We start from the raw sequence: 19,406 nt of genomic DNA, 5'->3' as shown, positions 1-19,406 counted from the left end.
ACATTACCCTGAGTTATTACATGGCATCAATAACACAAAACAACAATTGCAAAAGGACATGCCCAAAATAGACTGAAGCACAGATTTACTGTAAGTCATTCTGCTATCCAATTACCTGATTTTAAACTCCAGCATCCATTCATACCTAGTATCATTTATTTAAAAATATAAGATGATGAAATTGATAAAACAAGTTTAAGATACAAAAATCTGCCAGAAATAGCTACTAAAAATAATGGGGAACAAAATATCATTTACAAGCTTATCTTTTATAGCCTATAAATCTGCACATTCTATACAAATAACATAAATATTATATAATACAGATATTTAATATACACACATATAACAGACAGTATTTGACCTATTAGGAAATGTGCATAACCTGTGAAAAGAACTATAAAATTACTGAGGAATATGAAAGACCTAAATAAATAAATACATATACCATACTCCCATAGGGAGAGTCTCATTATTGTAAAAATGTCAGTTTTCTCCAAATTAACCTATATATTTAAGGCATTTCCAATGAAAATACCAACAGAAATTTTGTGGGAACTTGATAAATGCATATAAAATTTCATTTGGAAGGATAAATGCATCAGATTAGCTAAAAACCCACAAAACCTGCAAAAAACACTAAGGAAGGGGTTCTTGGTTTTACAGATACCAAAACATGTTACAAAGGTATAGCAATTAAAATAACTCTATATTGGTGAAGGAACAGAGAATTAGACCAATGAAATCATACAGGACAAGATCAATACAGATGATTATGTAAAATTAAACTTCCACATAGCAAAACACTCTGCTAAGTCAAAGGACAAATGACCTCGGAAAATGTTTAGAACATAAAACAAAGGGTTAATATTTGTAAATTATAAATGTTATTATTTAGTCAATTAACGTACCATAAAGAATCCCAACGTTAAAACAAAGGATATGAACGTAAAATTGGGTGCCTTTTAAACGCAAGAGAATATATTCATCCTCACTAAGGAAAGTAAATTTAAAAGCAATGAAACTTTTCTTGGACTGGCAAAGATGAAAAAGAATGATAAAATCCAATATTAACAAGTGTGTGGAAAAATGGACACTTGCATATAATGATAGTGGAAGTGTAATTTGTAGCTTTTTTAGAAGGCAGTTAACTATTATGATGTTAAACCTACATTTTTTTTAAAAAAATTTCATTCTGAAACAATTTCAAACTTACAGGATAGTTGTAAACACAATACAAAACCCATACAGAGAACTCCAATATACATCCCCACCCAGATTTACCAACTTTTAACATTTTGCCACATTTGTTATATCTAGCTAGCCTAGCTAGCTAGCTAGCTATCTTCTAAACCTTTCTGAGGAAGTTGCATACAGCATGCTCCTTTACATTTAATATTTCCATATATATATTTCTAACAACAAGGGTCTTCACTTATGTAAACATACTAAATATAATTATCAAGTTCAAGAACTTCAACTTAGAACTTCAATAATAACTTAATAAAGCATAGTCTATATTCCAATTTTTTTCAATTGTCTCAATAATGTCCTTCTGGGCATTTGATCTTCCATAATTAGACCTAGTCCAAGATCATGCATTTAACTGTCACTGTCTCTTCAGTCTCTCTTGCTCTCTCTTTTCTAAATTGTGATACCACACATACAATGTAAAATCCTCATTTCAACCACTCCCAAGCATATATTTCAGTGGCATTAATCACGGTATCCTACCATCACCACCTTCTGTTACTGAAACCATCCCATCACCCCAAACAGAGGCTCTGCAGCCATTATGTATTAATTCCCCATTCTCCCTGCCCCTGGTAATCCGTATTCTACTTTCTGTCTATTTAATAGAGTTTGCTTATTATAGTTATTTTATATAAGTGGGATCATATATATCTGCCCTTTTGTGTCTGGCTTATTTTATTAAATTATGATGTCTTCAAGGTTCATCCATATTATAGCATGTATCAGAACTTCATTCCTTTTATAGCCAAGTAATATTCCAATATATACCACACTTTGTTTATCCATTCATCTGTCCATGGACACTTGGGTTGCTTCCACATTTTGGCTACTGTGAATAATGCTACTATTAACTTAGCTGTACAAATATCTACTTGAGTCCCTGCTTTCAATTCTAGGGGTAATTAATTTCAACCCCTAGAAGTGGGGTACTGCCAGGTCATGTGGTAATTCTATGTTTAACTTTTTGAGGAACCACTAAACTGTTTTCCACAGCAGGTGTACCATTTTACAGTCCCATCAAAATGTACAAATGTTCTATTTCTCCACAACCTTGTCAGCTCATTATTTTCTTTCTTTCTCTCCCTCCCTCCCACTCTCTCTTTCTTTTTTTATAATAGCCACTCTCATAGATGTGAGGTAGTATCTCACTGTGGTTTTGATTTGTTATTTCTCTAATGGATAACAATATTGAGCAACTTTTTCGTGTACTTTCTGGCTAACTGTATATCTTCTTTGGAGAAATGTCTATTCAAATCCTTTGCCCATTTTAAAATTGGGTTATCTTTTTGTTGTTGAATTGTAGGAGTTCTCTATCTATTCTGGATATTAAACCCTTATCAGACATATAGTTTCCAAATAGTATTCCTATTCTGTTGGTTGTCTTTTCACTTTCTCAGTAATGTCCTTTGATGCAAAAAAGGTTTAATTTTGATGAAGTCCCATTTACCTATTTTGTTGTTGTTCATGTTTTTGGTGTATTGTCTAAGAGTTGACTGCTTAATGCTTCCCCTGCTTTCTTCTAAGAGTTTTACAGCTTTAGTTCTTATATTTAGATCATTAATACATTTGAGTTAATTTTTGTATATGGTGTGAGGTAGGGGTCCATTTTTATTCTTTTGCATGTGGATGTCCAGTTTTCTAACACTATTTGTTGAAGATACTGTTCTTTCCCCATTGAGTATACATGGTATCCTTGTCAAAAATGAAATGGCCAGAGAAATGTGGTAAACCTACATATTTTTTGATCCCACAATTTTTTATGTTGAAATTCATTCTATAGAAACACACACCTAAGTCTTTAAAGTGTATATAATAATGTTCATGTAGCACAATATGTAATATCAAAAAACTGGAAACAATCTACATGAACATGAAAAAGTGAATGATTAAGATAATGGCACATTTATACCATGAAATACAATGCAACTCATTTGTGTACTGACCTGAAAAGGCATCTAATAGCATCTTGTATTGTGAATATACTATTAAGTAACAGCAACAAAAGAATCTGGAGAAAGTACACAAAACATGATCCTATATTTGTATATGAAGAGAAAAGTATCTGAAAGTTTACAGATTAAGTTACTTCACATCCTTGGTAATGACTGAATACTTTTACAATGAGCAGATTTTCTTTTTAAAGTTAAAGTACAAGTGAAAGGGGGAAAGATCTGATGTTGAACATGAAATAATGCAATCAATCTTAACATTTTTCAAAGAGGATTTATTTCTTCCTTCTAAAGAATAAATGGCTGAGAAACCAAGATGGCGGCTAGGTGAGACAGGGCTAAGGAACACCTCTGTGGAAAACACTAGATAAGGACCAGAGAGTGACCCAGAATACTGGTTACAGCGATGTGCCAGCTGGATGAGATCTGCTAGTTCCCAGTGGCTGTATACTTGGTGAAACTGAGAGTCTGCATTCTGAAACGAGTGAGTAAGCTGGCTGGAAGTCCCGCAGCCGCGCGGCGATCCGGGGAAGCCAGGGTTTGGCATCTGGAGACCAACGGGCTCTTTTAATTAAAAAAAAAAAAAGAAAAAAGGGGAAAAGCCAGGAGCGGCTGCAGATGCAATCGGCTGCAGGTGCAATTGTGGGAAACACGCAGTAAAACACAGCAAGAGGGGGCTGGGCCGGCCTCTCGGTGTCTGGCCTGGAAGATAGCCCGCTGCAGATATCCCTGGGGGCGGGGGAACGGAGCGGAGAGCCAAAAGCCGAAAGAATCCCTGTGGCTAGCAGCTTGCTTCCGGGAGGGCTGGATAAACTCCTGCCTGGGGCCATGCCCACAGCCCAGAGCCCCGCCAGTTGTCCCAGAGCTGGGAAGGAGGAACTGTGCGAGGAGAGGGTTGTGGAGACGCCCCGTTCGGCCATTTTTACATAAGGCTGAAAGCGAGCCGGCTCGGCCCGGTGGCCTGGGGCTTCCCTTGAGGGATGGCGTGCGGTGATGATGTAGCACAGCATTACCTCAGCAGAGGTCCTGGAGGACCACAGCTGGGCAGGGGGACCTGCTCGGAGATCCCAGAGACACTACGCCAAGTCCGGTGGTTTGTGGGACATCGAGAGAGAGGGGCTGGGGCTGAAATGAAATAAAGGCTTGGACTCTTGCGGCGGCCTCGAATCTCCGGGAACCGGGGGGATTTGAATATTGAGGCTGTCCTTCCTCCCTGACCACCAGTACAAGCGCCCCGCATTCAGGGCGGACAGCTCCAGCAACACACCCAGGCTGAGTTCTCTGGCTGGATCCCACATGAATCGTTTCCCCATATAACGTGGGGACAAGGTGGAGAACTGACTTGAGAGGTATAGGTGACTCAGAAACGCCATCTGCCAGTTAGTTAGAGAAAGTGTATGTCACCAAACAGTGTTTCTGAAAAATTAGATAGGTTTTTTTTTTTTTTTTTTTACAAATTAAAAGGACCCTGTCGAGCAGAGCAAATGCCAAGAGGCCAAAAACAACAGAAAATCTCAATGCATATGATAAAACCAGACGATATGGAGAATCCAACTCCAAACACACAAATCAAGTTATCAGAAGAAACGAAGTTCCTCGCAGAATTAATCAAAGAAATACAATCGAGGAACGAAAGCATGGCAAAGGATTTAAAGGTCATCAAGAAGACCATGGCCCAGGATATAAGCTACATAAAGAAGACCCTAGAAGAACATAAAGAAGACATTGCAAGGCTCAATAAAAAAATAGAAGATCTTGTGGAAATAAAAGAAACTGTTGGCCAAATTAAAAAGACTCTGGATATTCACAATACAAGACTAGAGGAAGCTGAACAACGTCTCAGTGTCCTAGAAGTCCACAGAACAGAAAATGAAAGAACAAAAGAAAGAATGGAGAAAAAAATAAAAAAATCGAAATGGATCTCAGGGAAATGATAGATAAAATAAAACATCCAAACTTAAGACTCATTGGTGTCCCAGAAGGGGAAGAGAAGGGTAAAGGTCTAGAAAGAGTATTCAAAGAAATTGTTGGGGAAAACTTCCCAAACCTTCTACACAATATAAATACACAAAGCATAAATGCCCAGTGAACTCCAAATAGAATAAATCCAAATAAACCCACTCCAAGACATATTCTGATCAGATTGTCAAATACTGAAGAGGAGGAGCAAGTTCTGAAAGCAGCAAGAGAAAAGCAATTCACCACATACAAAGGAAACAACATAAGACTAAGTTGTGACTATTCAGTGGCCACCATGGAGGCGAGAAGGCAGTGGCATGACATATTTAAAATACTGAGAGAGAAAAATTTCCAACCAAGAATACTTTATCCAGCAAAACTCTCCTTCAAATTCAAGGGAGAGCTTAAATTTTTCACAGACAAACAAATGCTGAGAGACTCTGCCAATAAAAGACCTGCCCTACTTCAGATTCTAAAGGGAACCCTACCAACAGAGAAACAAAGAAAGGAGAAAGAGATATAGAGAATTTTAACAGAAATATATAATACCTTACATCCCAAAGCACTAGGATACTCATTTTTCTCTAGTGATCACAGATCTTTCTCCAGAAGGGACTATAAGCTGGGACATAAAACAAGCCTCAAGAAATTAAAGAAAAAAAAAAAGGAATATATTCAAAGCACATTCTCCAACCACAATGGAATACAAATAGAAGTCAATAATTCTTGAACTGTAACTCCACTATTTACTTCCTACATGATATAAATTACACAAACCCTAATGACAAATCAGTAGTTTTGAACTCAATGTAAAATATGTAATTTTAGACAACTATATAAAGGTAGGGAAATGGAGGAGTATAGGAACATAGTTTATGTATCCTATTGAAGTGGAGGTGGTATCAAAGAAAAACAAGATTGTTATGGATATAAGAGGTTAATTTTAACCCCCACAGCAAACACAAAGAAACTATCAGAGAATGTAACCATAGAGATGAATTGTAGAGTTTGGGTTAAGAGAAATGGGGGATGGTGGAATGGGAGTTAAGAAATGAGGGTGGAGTTGCTGTTTGAGGTGAAGGGAAATTTCTAGTAATGGATGGTGGGAAAGAGCATTACAACATTCTAAAGGTGATTAATCCCACTAATGGAAGGCTAGGGAGGGGGTGGAATGGGAAGATTTAGGCTGTATATATGTTCCCACAACTAAAAAAAAAAAAAAAGTCTAAATAGATGATTGAATGCCAAGGATGAACTTGGATGGAATTAGAGGATAGAGGACAGGTGGCTCAAAGGGACACAGTTGAGACATAAGGTAAAGGAAATAAAGAATGTAAGCTTTGTATCATTGTTGAACCTGTTGTACTTCTTAGCTGCGCTTAACGGGATTGCATAAAAGAATGTTCTTGTTCATGGGAAGTGTATACATGAATTACAGTGTATGTTCAAGGATGTGTGCAGCTAGCTCTCATATGTTCAGAAGACAGAGCAATAGATGATGGATGATAGATAGGGAGGGAGGGAAAGAAATAGCGATGTGACAGCATGTTAAAGTTGGTGGATTGAGCTATCGGAGGAGTGGGGTCAGGGTATGATGGAATTCTTTGTATGGGGTTAGTATTGTTTTTGCAACTGTTCCTATAACTTTGAATTTATTTCAAAAAAAAAAAAGAATAAATGGCTATAAAAACCAGGTATGACATATTCTTTTTAATTTTTGAAAATACACTTATTTTCCAAGCATTTATTAGGTACAACAGACTCGGGATATTAAGATGAATGAGACATTAAATCTGCCTTGAAGAAACCCCAGAGCATAATGCAAGGAACAAACTGGTATACAAAATGTACAAGAAAGCGTTGAAAGTACTATGACAGCAGTGTATATAGGGGTAAAAATGGAAAGGAAAGGAAAGAAAACGTCATTGTATTGGGGAGAAATCCTATAAGATCTCAGGAAGGGGCTTCAGCTCATGCCTTATCTGAATCTTGAAAAACGATGTGTTGGCCAAATGGATAAGAGGAGAAAAGGAATAAAACGAAAAAAAACAATACATACACATGCACACACACACACTCCTTGTACTTAGACTATTTCTGGGTAGAATGCAACAAAGATAAAACAAGAATTTTAATGCCAAATGTCAAAACAAAACAATGTTCAAAGCAGTAATAATTCTTCCAACATTTTATCAAACATAATTTTGTTTTCTGTGCTAGCTGAAAATTGCTTTAAGTTCTAGTTATTTCTACAAAACATTTTTCTAAATGAATAGTTATATTTAAAATCCTATTTTCTGTCTTAATTAAAAAAGATAAACTATCTTACCAATGCAAAGTTGCTATGCTTTCACTGCTTACATTCTGACATTTTTCTAAAAATCACCCTATACTGTAGTGCCAGAGTTCAGACATTCGAGTTCAACACAAAAATACCCTGAACACAATAAATATGGTCTATTTTCATAAAAGAATTATATTTTGCTAATACCTAAATGTTTTTAATACTGCTTTTAAGAGTATATCTCCTTTGCTTCAAACATTAACAAACTTATCTTTAAGGAACAGCAACATCCACCTACATACAGAGGGAGATAAAGGTGGAATTTTTACCTCATGAAGTGTGAGATGTTTCCCATCCTTTCTCTTTGAGTCGAATCTGCCATATATTGCACTGTATTTTCGAATTTCCTCTTCTTTGTGTGGATCATCATCACTCATCTCAAAGATGTGACCAATCATTTTGGCCAACTTCTTATTGGTTTTTAGCAGCTCTTTCACTTCATTCAAGTCACTTTTTGGCAGCGTGGGGGCCATCCGCTCCACACATTCGGCCACAGAGAGTGCAGCAGCAGCATCCAGCACCTCACTGCTTTCCTTGGGGGAAGCTGGGGAACCAAGGTCTGCCGGGGAGAGGCTGTGCTCGCTCTCAGTAGCATGGTGGCCCTGCCAGAGTCTGGACTCACTCACACTCTGCAGCGCTAAGCTCCCCGCCACATCCGATTTCCCCTGTCCCAAGCTCTGCACACAGGTGGTGGCAGCACATTTTGGGATTTTTAAATGAGGTTCCCGGGCACTGCTATTCCTTTCATAACTACTACAGGATATTCCCAGCCAAGTTGGTGATCCTTCTGGTAATTTATAGATGGGTATGCTACTGACAGGAAGGGAAGTCAGAGGCTGATTGAAAAGGCCTGGGTTTGTAACCCAGTCTCTCAAAGCCTTCTGTAGCCTTCTAACATGAAGGGGCTTGCTAGCCATGCCCACGAGTGCCATGATTTCCAAAAATTCCTCTTCTCCAGCTTCACAGAGTTGCTGGACATCATCACCACCTTGTTGAATGAAAGCATCAAAGTAAGAAAGCAGATTGGCTTTTTGTAATATTCTATATAGCTGCAACTCCCCGAGGGTCCTGGGTAAGGCCGTAGCCATTACTGTGGATGTGTTTCACCTGCAAAAAGAAGAGAAGAATACTAATCACATTTGCCCCAGCTTCTTAAACCAAGTAAGTTAGACATCATAGGATTTAAGAATGCAGTATAGGAAGAATAAAAACAAGGAGCATCTACATAACAACTGACCGTTAAGGAAGCATTCTCTCTGTATACTTTATCTCACATTTCATACTCCTAAAAAATCTAAAGATCAGTATAATTGTTCCCATTCTAAAGAGGTGACTATAAAGACTCAAAGAACATAAGTTACTTGCCTGAGGTCTTACATCTAGTAAGCAGAAGTCTGGAGACTCAAACCAAGGCTCCAGAGGGCTCTATATCCCATACTTTTGGGTATACACTTTGCTGCTTCTATGGTTTGGACACAAAGATAGCAAAAAAGGTAATCCAAATTTAGAAAGAGGTAAGAAGTATATGATGCTACCACTGGTTGAATACTTATTTTGTGTTAGGCAATATGATAAATGCTTTATGTTACATTTTGTCTAATTCTCACAACAGCCCTGTGAGATAGGTATTATTATTTCCATTTTACAAATAAAGAAAAATTAGCAAGACTGGTCTGGCAGGCTGAGAAAGACAGATTTCAGTATGAATTGGAGGTGAGAAGACAGAAGGTGGTATACTTACGAATGGAGTAAAATGAGGAAGCAAAATTTCAAACAAATAAGTAACTAGACTTGGTGATCACTTAGGTTTAAGTGAGGAAGAAGAGGAAATGGTTACCATTTACTAACATTTTCTACTGGGTCCAAGAGAGTTAAAGATAGATGACTATGAGCTTACAAATCTTAGAGTAGAATTGGGGTAGATGTTTGGGGAAAGGAAAAACCAGGATAGGATTCCCTCTCTAATGCATGGCCTTTGAACATGGCACATGGCAGAATGCTTAAGTAGAAATGCCTTCATGCAAAAAAAAAAGAAAAAAACCAGACACAAGTCTAAGTATGTATTAGGGTATCGGGCTGCAGATGACGGATGAATTCAGAAGGGTGGATGAGCCCTCCCAAGAAGCAGCAGAGAGCCTAACATAGACAAAGAAAAAGCACCCTGTTGAAGAGTCCAAGGAAGACTGAGAGGCCTGCCTTTAAAGAGACAAAACAGGATCCAGCAAAGTACTTTCTGACCTCTTTGCAGCATTTAAAAATTGTTCACAGTTGCCTGGAGATCTCCCACATACAAAGATGATTTTGGTCAAGTACTTCCACTTAAGAGAAACAAACAAATTTATTGTAATTAATGCACCACTAGCATTGGGAGGACCCTGTAGTCCTCCCTGGAGAAAATTACAGAAAGCTAAACAATCACATACATCAGAATAAAATGGAAACCCTACTCTCAACTCAGAACAGTACAGAACAATAATTAAATAGGAGATAATGTAAGCAGAGGAATATTAGGAACATCCCTGACTGTGAGGAGGTCACCAAACCTGGGACTCTTGCTTTATGCTATCAGCCAAAATGCTACAGAAAATTCTGGTTAGTCACCCCAAACAAGGAGAATGGTTCTCCCTATCACTCAAGTGACCGAACCCTAGGAAGCCCTATCTCCAGGAATCTCATGGTCATTCACAATCTGCTTTAGTCTAATGCACTTGGATAAAGGAAGGAAAGGTTCTTGCATTTAGGATATAGGAAGGAATATATCTTGACCTCCTCAAGTTTTGTGGTTTTTTACAAAGGCCAGTATGGGCAATGGCTGGTGACCTGATGACTTCTAAAAAAAAAAAAGAGACTGAATTGGGCCCACTAGCCTCTACTAACATCTAGAAAATAACCTGGGGTGCTTCTGAAAAACAGTTTCCCAGATCCCTGAGTTACATCCCAGGAGATTCCCATATTTTGGTAAATTTGGCATTCTACTGTACATTAGAAGATCCCCATTTAGCATATCCTCTGGGCACCACAAACTCCTACATGTTCTGTAATCATCCACATTAAGTCTACATACATGTTCAGTCCTCTGGATAAAAACATTCTTGCATCTTCTAAATCACCTATAGGAGGAGCAGCTTGTACTCTCACGCCAGGGAGAGTCTATCATCCACTGGGCCACTAATCCAAAAAAAAAAAAAAAACATGGCTCTTGGGAATTACAGACCCCAGTTAAAATCAACCAAATAGAAGGGCTTCTAGAAAGTGTCTGAGGTAGAAGAAAGGAAACGAACTTTCCCCTAATATATTTAATGCAAATGTTCCACAGGCTTTCAACTCAATAGAATAGAAAAAAAATACATTATCATATACAAACATATCTGCACATAAACACACATTCACATAATCTTTTTTATAGGATTGTAACCTTGCAAGTTTTATGTGGTCATCAATTAACTCATCAAATGCACTCACCAAATTATGGAATAGAGGAAACATTACATGAAGAACACTAGAAGAACAGTTTTTGAGTCTTTTTAGGGGCAACAAGAAACACACACATACACACACACACACACACACACACACACACACACAAAACAACTATAAAAGAGACACTAAGAAAAGGAGAACTAAAAGATCCAAACTTAGGCTTTATTCTTCTGAAATAAGGCAATGATTTTAGAAAATAATAATTTTCAGTTTTATCTTTTTCATCTTTACCCAGAAAGAAAGGAAATTCCCTACTTTCTAAGAGAAAGCCCTTATGAATATACTGTCTTCATTAGGACTGACAGGACCAAGTGTAGATTTCCAAAGTCAAGATGACAGATAAAAGATCTATAAGTAAACTATTCAGAGTCCCAGAAGGCTTTCCAAAGACCCATACTTAGTGCTGGGAAAGGAGTTTTCCCCGTAAGCTTTTGCTTTAGGAGAATGTTTCAGTTTCCTAAAAAAAGCCTGCTGTGACAATTTAAACACCCACCACCTCATACATTAACTTGATTTAATTTAAAAGAAAACTTTTATGAGATGAGATTTTCTGTTTTCAAAAACCCTGTATCCATTCAAGCTTCAAAATGAAGGTCAAATGAGTCATGAGAAAACTTCTATCCGATCCCTCCAATTTAAAGTAAATATAAAAAGGATCCTAACACCATACTATATACAAGTAGCTCATAGTATAGTAAACCTACTCAGCTAAAAACTAGTGTTATCTGGCCTTTTCAAGATATCGTGGAACAACCATGCTTTTTGTGAATTCCAGTTTAGGAGTAACCAGCTACTCATTTTGTTAAGCTAAAACAGAGTTCTTGCTCTGGTGTACAGCAAACCTCCACATACATCAGTTTAAATGTTTCTCACCCTGGTCAGTCTAAGAAAAATAACCCCAGTACTAGAGAAGAGGAATTTAACAACGGGTTAGCTCAAGGCCATTTCTGTATGTTCTCTGAATCCATCTTAAATGGTAATGATTTTGTTTCTGAGAGACCTTAAGGAATCTCACTTTGGCTCCTTACGGGGCAGTCATTTGCCAGATTAAAATTATGCTGAGTGAAATAAGGAGCTAGTTTGGTCCAGAAAACTTTACTGGTGGACTCCTGCTTCATTCCTTTAACCCTAATGAAACACTTAAAATGGCTATGGGAGACACTGTCCAAGCCAGAGTGTGATGACTTAGGGCAGGACAGAGGCCTTTAATGGCAACAAAAGAAAAAGAAAATCCATTCCTTCAAAACTGCCTCAATTCTTGTGAAAGGCTTCAGCCTTCCTTCTGGCCCCACCAACCTACTGAAACTCCAGTACCTACTAAATTGTAATCTGCTTCTCTCCTTAACCTCTCTGCAGCATATTATCCCTCCTTGAAATGCTCTTTACCGGACTTTAGTAACATTGTATTATTGTTTTCCCTACTTTTCCTTCCTATATCCTAAGTGCAAGAACTTTCCAAAGTTTTATGTTAAATATCTTTTCTCTTGTCTTTCCATATTCTCCCTTGATTTCATCTACTCCTAAGCTTCAGTTATCACCTATAGACAGACGACCTTTAAATCTGTACCTGTAGCTTGGACCAGTGGTTCATAAGCCAGGGGTCATGGAGTTACTGCAAATGTGTTCTCAAATTCAGATGCACACCAAGTACTGGCTATTGAGTGAAAAAGATGCCTCTCATATACATGTCTAATTTGCAAATGTAGGTAAACAAATGCTTCTATCATTTAATAAAATACAAACATTTAAAAATGTAGCTGAGTTCATAGTTTTGTCACTATAGATAGTCTCTCTTAATCAACAAATGCTTAAAGTAAAATTATCATTTGAGTGTTTGCAAAGATTTAATAGTTAAAAATTGATCTTCATAGCTGAAAAGTTTGAGAAGCATCAGCCCAAATTGTTCTCCTGAATTATAATTCAGCATTTCAACTGCTGCCTGGGGATCATCATAGTCTCAAATTTGGTATGTCCAAAAGCAATTGTTGTATCATTTTCCTCCCTTTCCCCAAATTCCCAAATCTATTTCTTTTAGTTGCATCTTTCAGTTTCCTGGATTAATAAAAGTGGCGATTCCGTCTTTGCTTTCTCCTCTTCCTTCTTCAAATCTACATGTCTTCAGGCCACAACATCCTTTCTCTTTCTCTGCCTCGAAAGCACCTAATTCTAGTTTTTACTGCCTCTTGCACCATTTTTGAAAACAGCCTCTCACCTTCAACACATCCCACACTGCAATGCCAACTTCATCTTCCTAAAGCACAATTACGGTTCTCCAGTCACCTGCACAAATTTCCACACTGCATAAAGAAATCCACACTATTCACAGAGGCATCCCAACCTATGTGCTGTCACCCCTATTTCATTGTCCCCTAACATGCCTCTATGTTCCTGCCAAACGGATACACTCAAATTTGCCTCCTGGGTCCCTGCCCCTATGCCAAGCATCTTACCTGAAATGCCCCCTCCAATTCCTCTGGCCTTTTTCATAAAGCCTTTCTCATATACCCTGGCCATAGGTGTTCTCTCCCTCCTCTGAACCCCTAAACACTTTGTTTATACTCCCCACATTCTTTCTTTTTTCTCATTTTTTTTTTCATTCACTTATTCAAATGTGCGAAGTACTGAGCCAGTTCTGGGGATACAGAGGAAAGACTGCCCTTCATGAAGAATCAGTTAAGAGAGAGGAGACGGACAAGCAAACAATTGTACTAAATGCTATGCAAATCTGGCTCTGCAGAATGAGTTCCTGTTAGTTTATAAGTTCCTTTAGAATTAGTTCTCATTCATTTTTTACCCCCATTTATTCCCAGCAAAAGGTGTTATGCAGAATAACATCTCTATAAAGGTTGCTTGTTGAATGAAACCTGATGTCCGAGTCAGAATCTGATTAACAGCTTCTTTTCTTATTTCAAGAGAGACATACTCTGTGATAAACTGGTATCCTGGTGAATTATCAATCTAATAACAGCACATTCAGGTCCTTTACCTACAGCCCTTTCTGTACTCTCATCCTCAATACTTTCTCTTTCTTAGAAGGCTACATCATGGACTCCCTTAACATGGTGGCTATCTTCCCAAGTTAAAGGATGCTCTCCCAAATATCGGCACTACACGTGGTTAGTGTTATAACGTACATCAAGTGTTAGTCCAGCCCCAACACCAGCATGAGTTCAAATTCAGTAATGAGATATCCTAGGCAGTTTTTCCTCTGTTCTTACAGATTAAAAGACGGTATAAGTCACACCCAAATAATTAATATCTGTCTTATAAATGATCATTATATTATGGTTCACAATCACTACTTTTTTGAGTATTCTTCCCTCCATGCTGTAGCATTGTTTAAAAAATAACATATAATAGTAATAAAAATTATAGTTCATATATAGTATGTATACATACTTTTATGAAGTTTATGGCAATCAAAAGAGGGGAGAACCCAAGGGCAAAATTCCCAATTAGGTCTGACTTACGCAGAAGATGATAAATGCCTTCCCCCAACATAGCATGAAATTTTTACTTTAAGATTAGTTGTGTTAACAGCAATCTCTTACAGATCTATAAAAAATACGGAAAACAGGGAGGGTTAAGAGCCCATGAGTCATTTGCAGATTAAGGTGAATTAGTTCCACAGATTGTTTTCTTTTTATCATGGAGATGAGATCCGCTGTACTCTAAGGGACTGAAAGACTGAGATGGGAAATGGGGAGAAAGGAAACAGGAAATTTGAGGGCAGAGACTACATTTAAAGCCTCTAAAGTACTGCCAAATTTTGGGGAGTATAGCATAAAGGTACAGGGATCTGGGAAGAAGGGTGCAATGGGTATACTACAGGTTAGAACCAGAAGGGTTTATGAAAAGATGGACTCTGACTTAAGGAAGGATAAGCTTTAAACCTAGGAATTAATTCTTCTCCCTTTTTTCTGAGTCCTAGAACTCAGAAATCAAGTTAAAATGATTCAGTGTAGTTTAGTAATATCGTGGGTTACCCAAGATTGCACGGGTTGATCTAAATACTAACTGCTGTGTATGTGTTTCAGGTTCCAAATGGTTTACCTATGCATTTAATAGTAAGTGTTCGGTGAGATATCTTATGTCAAGACATTTTTAGATCTTATTATCATCACAGCTATGAAGTCAACATATACAGTCAATGAATTAATGGTAATTTTGGAAACTAAAATGTTCCTGCTATTGATTCTTTTCTGAATTAAAGCTGAAAAAAATTTTCTTAGAAATCCCTTAAAATTGTAATACAAATATTCAATAATGCATAAATTTAAATTCAGTTATCAAAATTATAAAAAATAAATTAGATCTGTTTTATTAAGCAATAAATATGTATTATCTTAACTGTAATATCAATAGGTAAATACTAGCATTTCATATAATATGGCTAGAAATTCTTCAATCAACTAAAAATCAAAAATCATTCAACAAACACTCTGTATGTATGCAATGGATATAAATTTTATCTGTTTTTTTTTCAGGAATTTCCCTTAAAAATTATTATAAAATTAAGATAACACGCAAATTAATACGCACCCCTGACCCCAATACAATGCATTGAGATATGACAAATTATTTGAAAGCTTAATAGTATGTTTTAGCTATGAGAATTCTGACATTTCCCACTTGTTCCATTATTAAATTTAAGGGAATATATTATTCTATTGTATGTATTATTGAATATGTCAGATCAGAAAGAAATTTGCATTTAATATAATAACTGTACTATTCTTCACTTTACTACTCAGAAGAATGAAAGAAGCAGGAAAGATAAAAATACATCCAAAGAAAAAGGCTAGCAATCTTGTATTATGCTTGAGTGGGTATCATTTATTCTTTAACATATTTAATAAACTCAACGATGAAATATGCATAGACAGATTGATTATATATAAGTAGGATCTTAAACTGTTCAAAACATTCTAAACATGGTCATTGCCATGAAATAACACAAAATATATCACAGTTCTGTGGTGTCCCAAACACAGCTTTATATTTAAAAGGTAAATTTTTACAGAGCTTTCATTTCCAATAATACACATGGATAGCACGAACAAAAACAATTACAGGCTTATAATGGTAGATGAGGCCTAAGGCTTAGGGCAGTGCCTAAGTCAATAAATGGAAAAACCTGACATACTTCTATTTCCATCCAACCGTCTTTTATTTTAAATACTTAAAGTTCATGCAACAAATTCTTCAGTGGTCTTTCCACCCTCTGTACATATACATAAATTCTTCCTTCAAAGAAGTCACAGTGCTAAACCCATACATCTCTAATAAACCAATATGTTTACAGCTAAAGTGAGACTAAACAGAAACATCTACTGTTTTAACACCGAGGAGAATAAAAACAATATGTCCATAAAGTGAAACTTAAAGAAAATATCTAATGCTTTAAACATCAAAGAGAATGAAAATCTACCAGCTTTCCTATAGGGCACAAGACATAAAAAAGGAAAATTTTAAATTAATATAGCTGATATCATTCAATTTTACTACTATTTTGAGATAAGACTGTAGGTTATTTCTTAGACATATCAAAATATTTATTAGCCTAAAAGCTCAATAAATCTCCTTGTATCAGATATAAGATTCCTAAGGATTTCTAGCATTTGAATTACATCCACAATTGGTCCCAGAATGAAATAAAATAAAAATCTACAATGCCTCAATGCTTTTATTGCTTCCAGTAATGTATTCACATATAACAGATCATCAGAGCCAGGGAAAACAAAATTTCTCTAATACCAGACAACATTTAACAAGAGCTATTAACTTTAGTGCAAGAAGGTAAAAATAATAAAATTAAAGCAAAAAAATCTTTCAAAGGTTCCTTGAAATTATTTTCTTTTAAAACCTAATTTCCCAACATCCAATACCCAAACAAGGATAAAGAAGGCTGACCTGATTTGCCAGCCATTTGCAAATTCTCAACAGAATCCTTATTTGCATGTCAATATCTAAAAGGAAAAAATAATTTTTAAACCTAATTAAAGGGCAATATCATACATCTCACATGATACAAATATGGAAGAAAAAAGAATACTCTTGAAACTAAGAACCACTTTAACTGACACTTAAATTGCAGGAGAAGCAGCTCTTTTAAGTATTCAGGAAGAGAAGAGCCTCCATCCAAGAGAGGAAGCAAATCCTTCCTATTATACTCTCGCCAATATTTCTTCTTAAAACCACACATAAATTATGAAAGGTCATAAATGGGTATGTTGCACAGGAGAAAAATTCTAAAAAGTAAAAATCTAAGTAAAAAGTGCACACTTCTCTAACAAAACAGCTAAGCATTTCTTATGTGACTAATCCATTTTAAATTCGGTTCCTCCGTTTCTACACCATCTAATATTATCTATTAAGACTGTCAAAATATTTTTAAACAAGATCTGAGAATTTGCCTTTCAGCTTCTGATCTTTGCACTCCTTAAGTTTGCAGACACGTCGCTGGAAAACCAATTGGTAGTGACAGGTTACTCCACATCGACTCTTTGGGGTGAACATTTAAATTGACAACCACCCCCAAATTTTCCACGTTCTCTGAGTTTCAGGGAGTGAGATTCAAGTGCTTCAAAACTTGGCCCGTGGAACCAATAAACCAACTTAACTACCCTTTTCCCCAAGCTCCTACAACATTTAGGCTTACTGGAAATGTCGTTTGAGTCCTTAAGCCCTGTGAACCCTGAGGCTGCAGAACACGAATATCTGACGGCACATTCAATGTCTCTGCATAAACAAGGTCACACGCATCCATCTGCATCCAAGGCTGGTACTTCCCACATGTCTTTGCAAATTCCACACTTGGCCTTAGCGAGCACGAGAGTCGCTTCCCTGCACCTTGGTGCCAAGTTTCTGGAAGCCACTTCCAAGAAAAACTCTCCTCTCGCTTGTAAAAAGAAAACTACATTTAGAAGGGGGAAAGTATACAGGAAGAAATTAGAGACAAAAGTGCAGTACTTTTATAAAGTAAACAAACAAAAGACTGACCCTGGTGAAGGTCGCTACAAAACTCTGGCCGGCGCGCGCACACAACGCACATCACACCCCACACCCCATCACGATTCCTCCGGGCACCGCGCACGGACCCCAGCCCCGTTAGCAGGACGTGCATAAGGCAGTGCCACTTCCACACTTCCCCCTTCCCGCGGCCCCTGCACACCGAATTTCTCACGGAATAGCCCTCCGGAGCCCGATGCCGCTCTCTCCTTCCGGCGGCGGCCGCGCGGGGCCGCCTCCCCAGAACGCCCACCGTCCTCCCCCAAGTCCCCGCTGGGCCGGGCGACTCTACTGCCCCAAGTTCGCCCGCGGCCACACAAGCGCGAACGCGCCCCACTTCGCCGACCGGGAGTTGGGAATGTCCGCTTAGGTACGTACTCGGCCAGCGGCTGCAGCGGTCTTCGCGCGCTCTCCACCGCGGATTGCTCAGCCCCAACTCCGAAGTGACGGTCCCCGGCTCTCCTCAGGCGGCGGCCAGGACGCCCCCGCTCCCATCGAGGGGGGCAAGGGAAGGTGGCAGGCGCGCGCTCTCTGCTCCCCCCAGCTCGAGCCCGCCGCTTCTTCCCGCCAGCCCGCCCGCCCCGTCGGCGCTAACACTGCCGCGGCGGTTCCTCCGGGCTCCGGCTCGCGGGCGGCGGCGGCGGCGGCGCCTCCTCCCCCGCCACACCCTCCTTTCTCCCTTTCTTTCCCTCCTCTCCCCTCCCAGCGCGCGCTGCACCCTCCCCCTCCCCCGCCCGCCTCCGCCGCCGCCGCCTCCACCTCCACCCCCCGCACCCTGTCACATTGGGAGATTCCGCTCTTGCTACATTCGCCGCTCCGGCTCCCGCCCACGCGCGGCCGAGTGACGCAGATCCCGGCGTGGGCCGCCGCTGGGCGAGGACGGGGGCGACGGCCACCGGGGCCGAGGCTCGGCCTCTTCCCGCCGCCCCCTCCGCGGAATCTGGAGGGCGGCCCATTCGCACGGCAGCTGGGAGGAACCAAGTGGGCGCCCGGGTGGGGGCGGCTCCTGCGCGTCCCGCTCCGGGCGGGGGGAGGGGGCGGGAAGAAGGGAAACGGGGGCGGAGGGAGGGAGGGGAAGCCGCCTTAGGGCTTCTCTTTGGCTGCGGAGTGAACTGGGAAGGTTTGCAATGAAAAAAAATTTTTAATGTGTGGTGTTCTCAATATAGTATTTCAAGGAACACACCCCGCCAAATCCAGCATCTCCTGAGAGGCAGACTTAAAATAGCGCTCCCAGCACACTAATCTGGGCACCGGGCTCGCCCCCGCCCCGCAGGCTCCGCGAGATGGTGGGCGAGGCAGGTGGGTCAGGTGCGCCCCAGCGGGCCGAGCTGTCCAACGGAAAGTTGGCTTCGACCACACGGAGGAGGGGTGGCAGGTGCGCGGCGCTGCAAGAACCGATGATTGTGGGA

The 19,406-nt window shown here is 39.2% G+C and overlaps 1 protein-coding gene across 8 annotated transcripts in view; it reads right to left on the bottom strand.

Annotated features, from left to right (window-relative positions):
- The window catches only part of NAB1 (NGFI-A binding protein 1), a 58,803-nt gene extending 39,837 nt beyond the window's left edge, over positions 1–18,966 (bottom strand). For 2 of the 8 annotated variants that reach the window (XR_005218789.1, XM_037849458.1), the window contains exons 1-2: positions 18,376–18,635; positions 7,776–8,613 (exon numbers count right to left, since the gene is read on the bottom strand). Coding sequence is in view for 7 of the 8 variants with exons in the window: in XM_037849458.1 (XP_037705386.1) it covers positions 7,776–8,594 (819 nt within the window). In the remaining variant the exon portion in view is untranslated. Of the gene's footprint in view, positions 1–7,775; positions 8,614–8,871; positions 9,529–17,647; positions 17,903–18,375; positions 18,639–18,771 lie in introns of those variants that run through there. The other 6 variants (XM_037849461.1, XM_037849460.1, XM_037849462.1 and 3 more) reach the window with 6 other exon arrangements.
- Between the last annotated feature and the right edge of the window lie 440 nt (positions 18,967–19,406).

Source organism: Choloepus didactylus, chromosome 9, assembly GCF_015220235.1.
Source record: "Choloepus didactylus isolate mChoDid1 chromosome 9, mChoDid1.pri, whole genome shotgun sequence".
NCBI lineage: Eukaryota > Metazoa > Chordata > Mammalia > Pilosa > Megalonychidae > Choloepus > Choloepus didactylus.
Note: the sequence above shows the minus strand (reverse complement) of the source record. Positions and strands in the feature narration are given on the sequence as shown.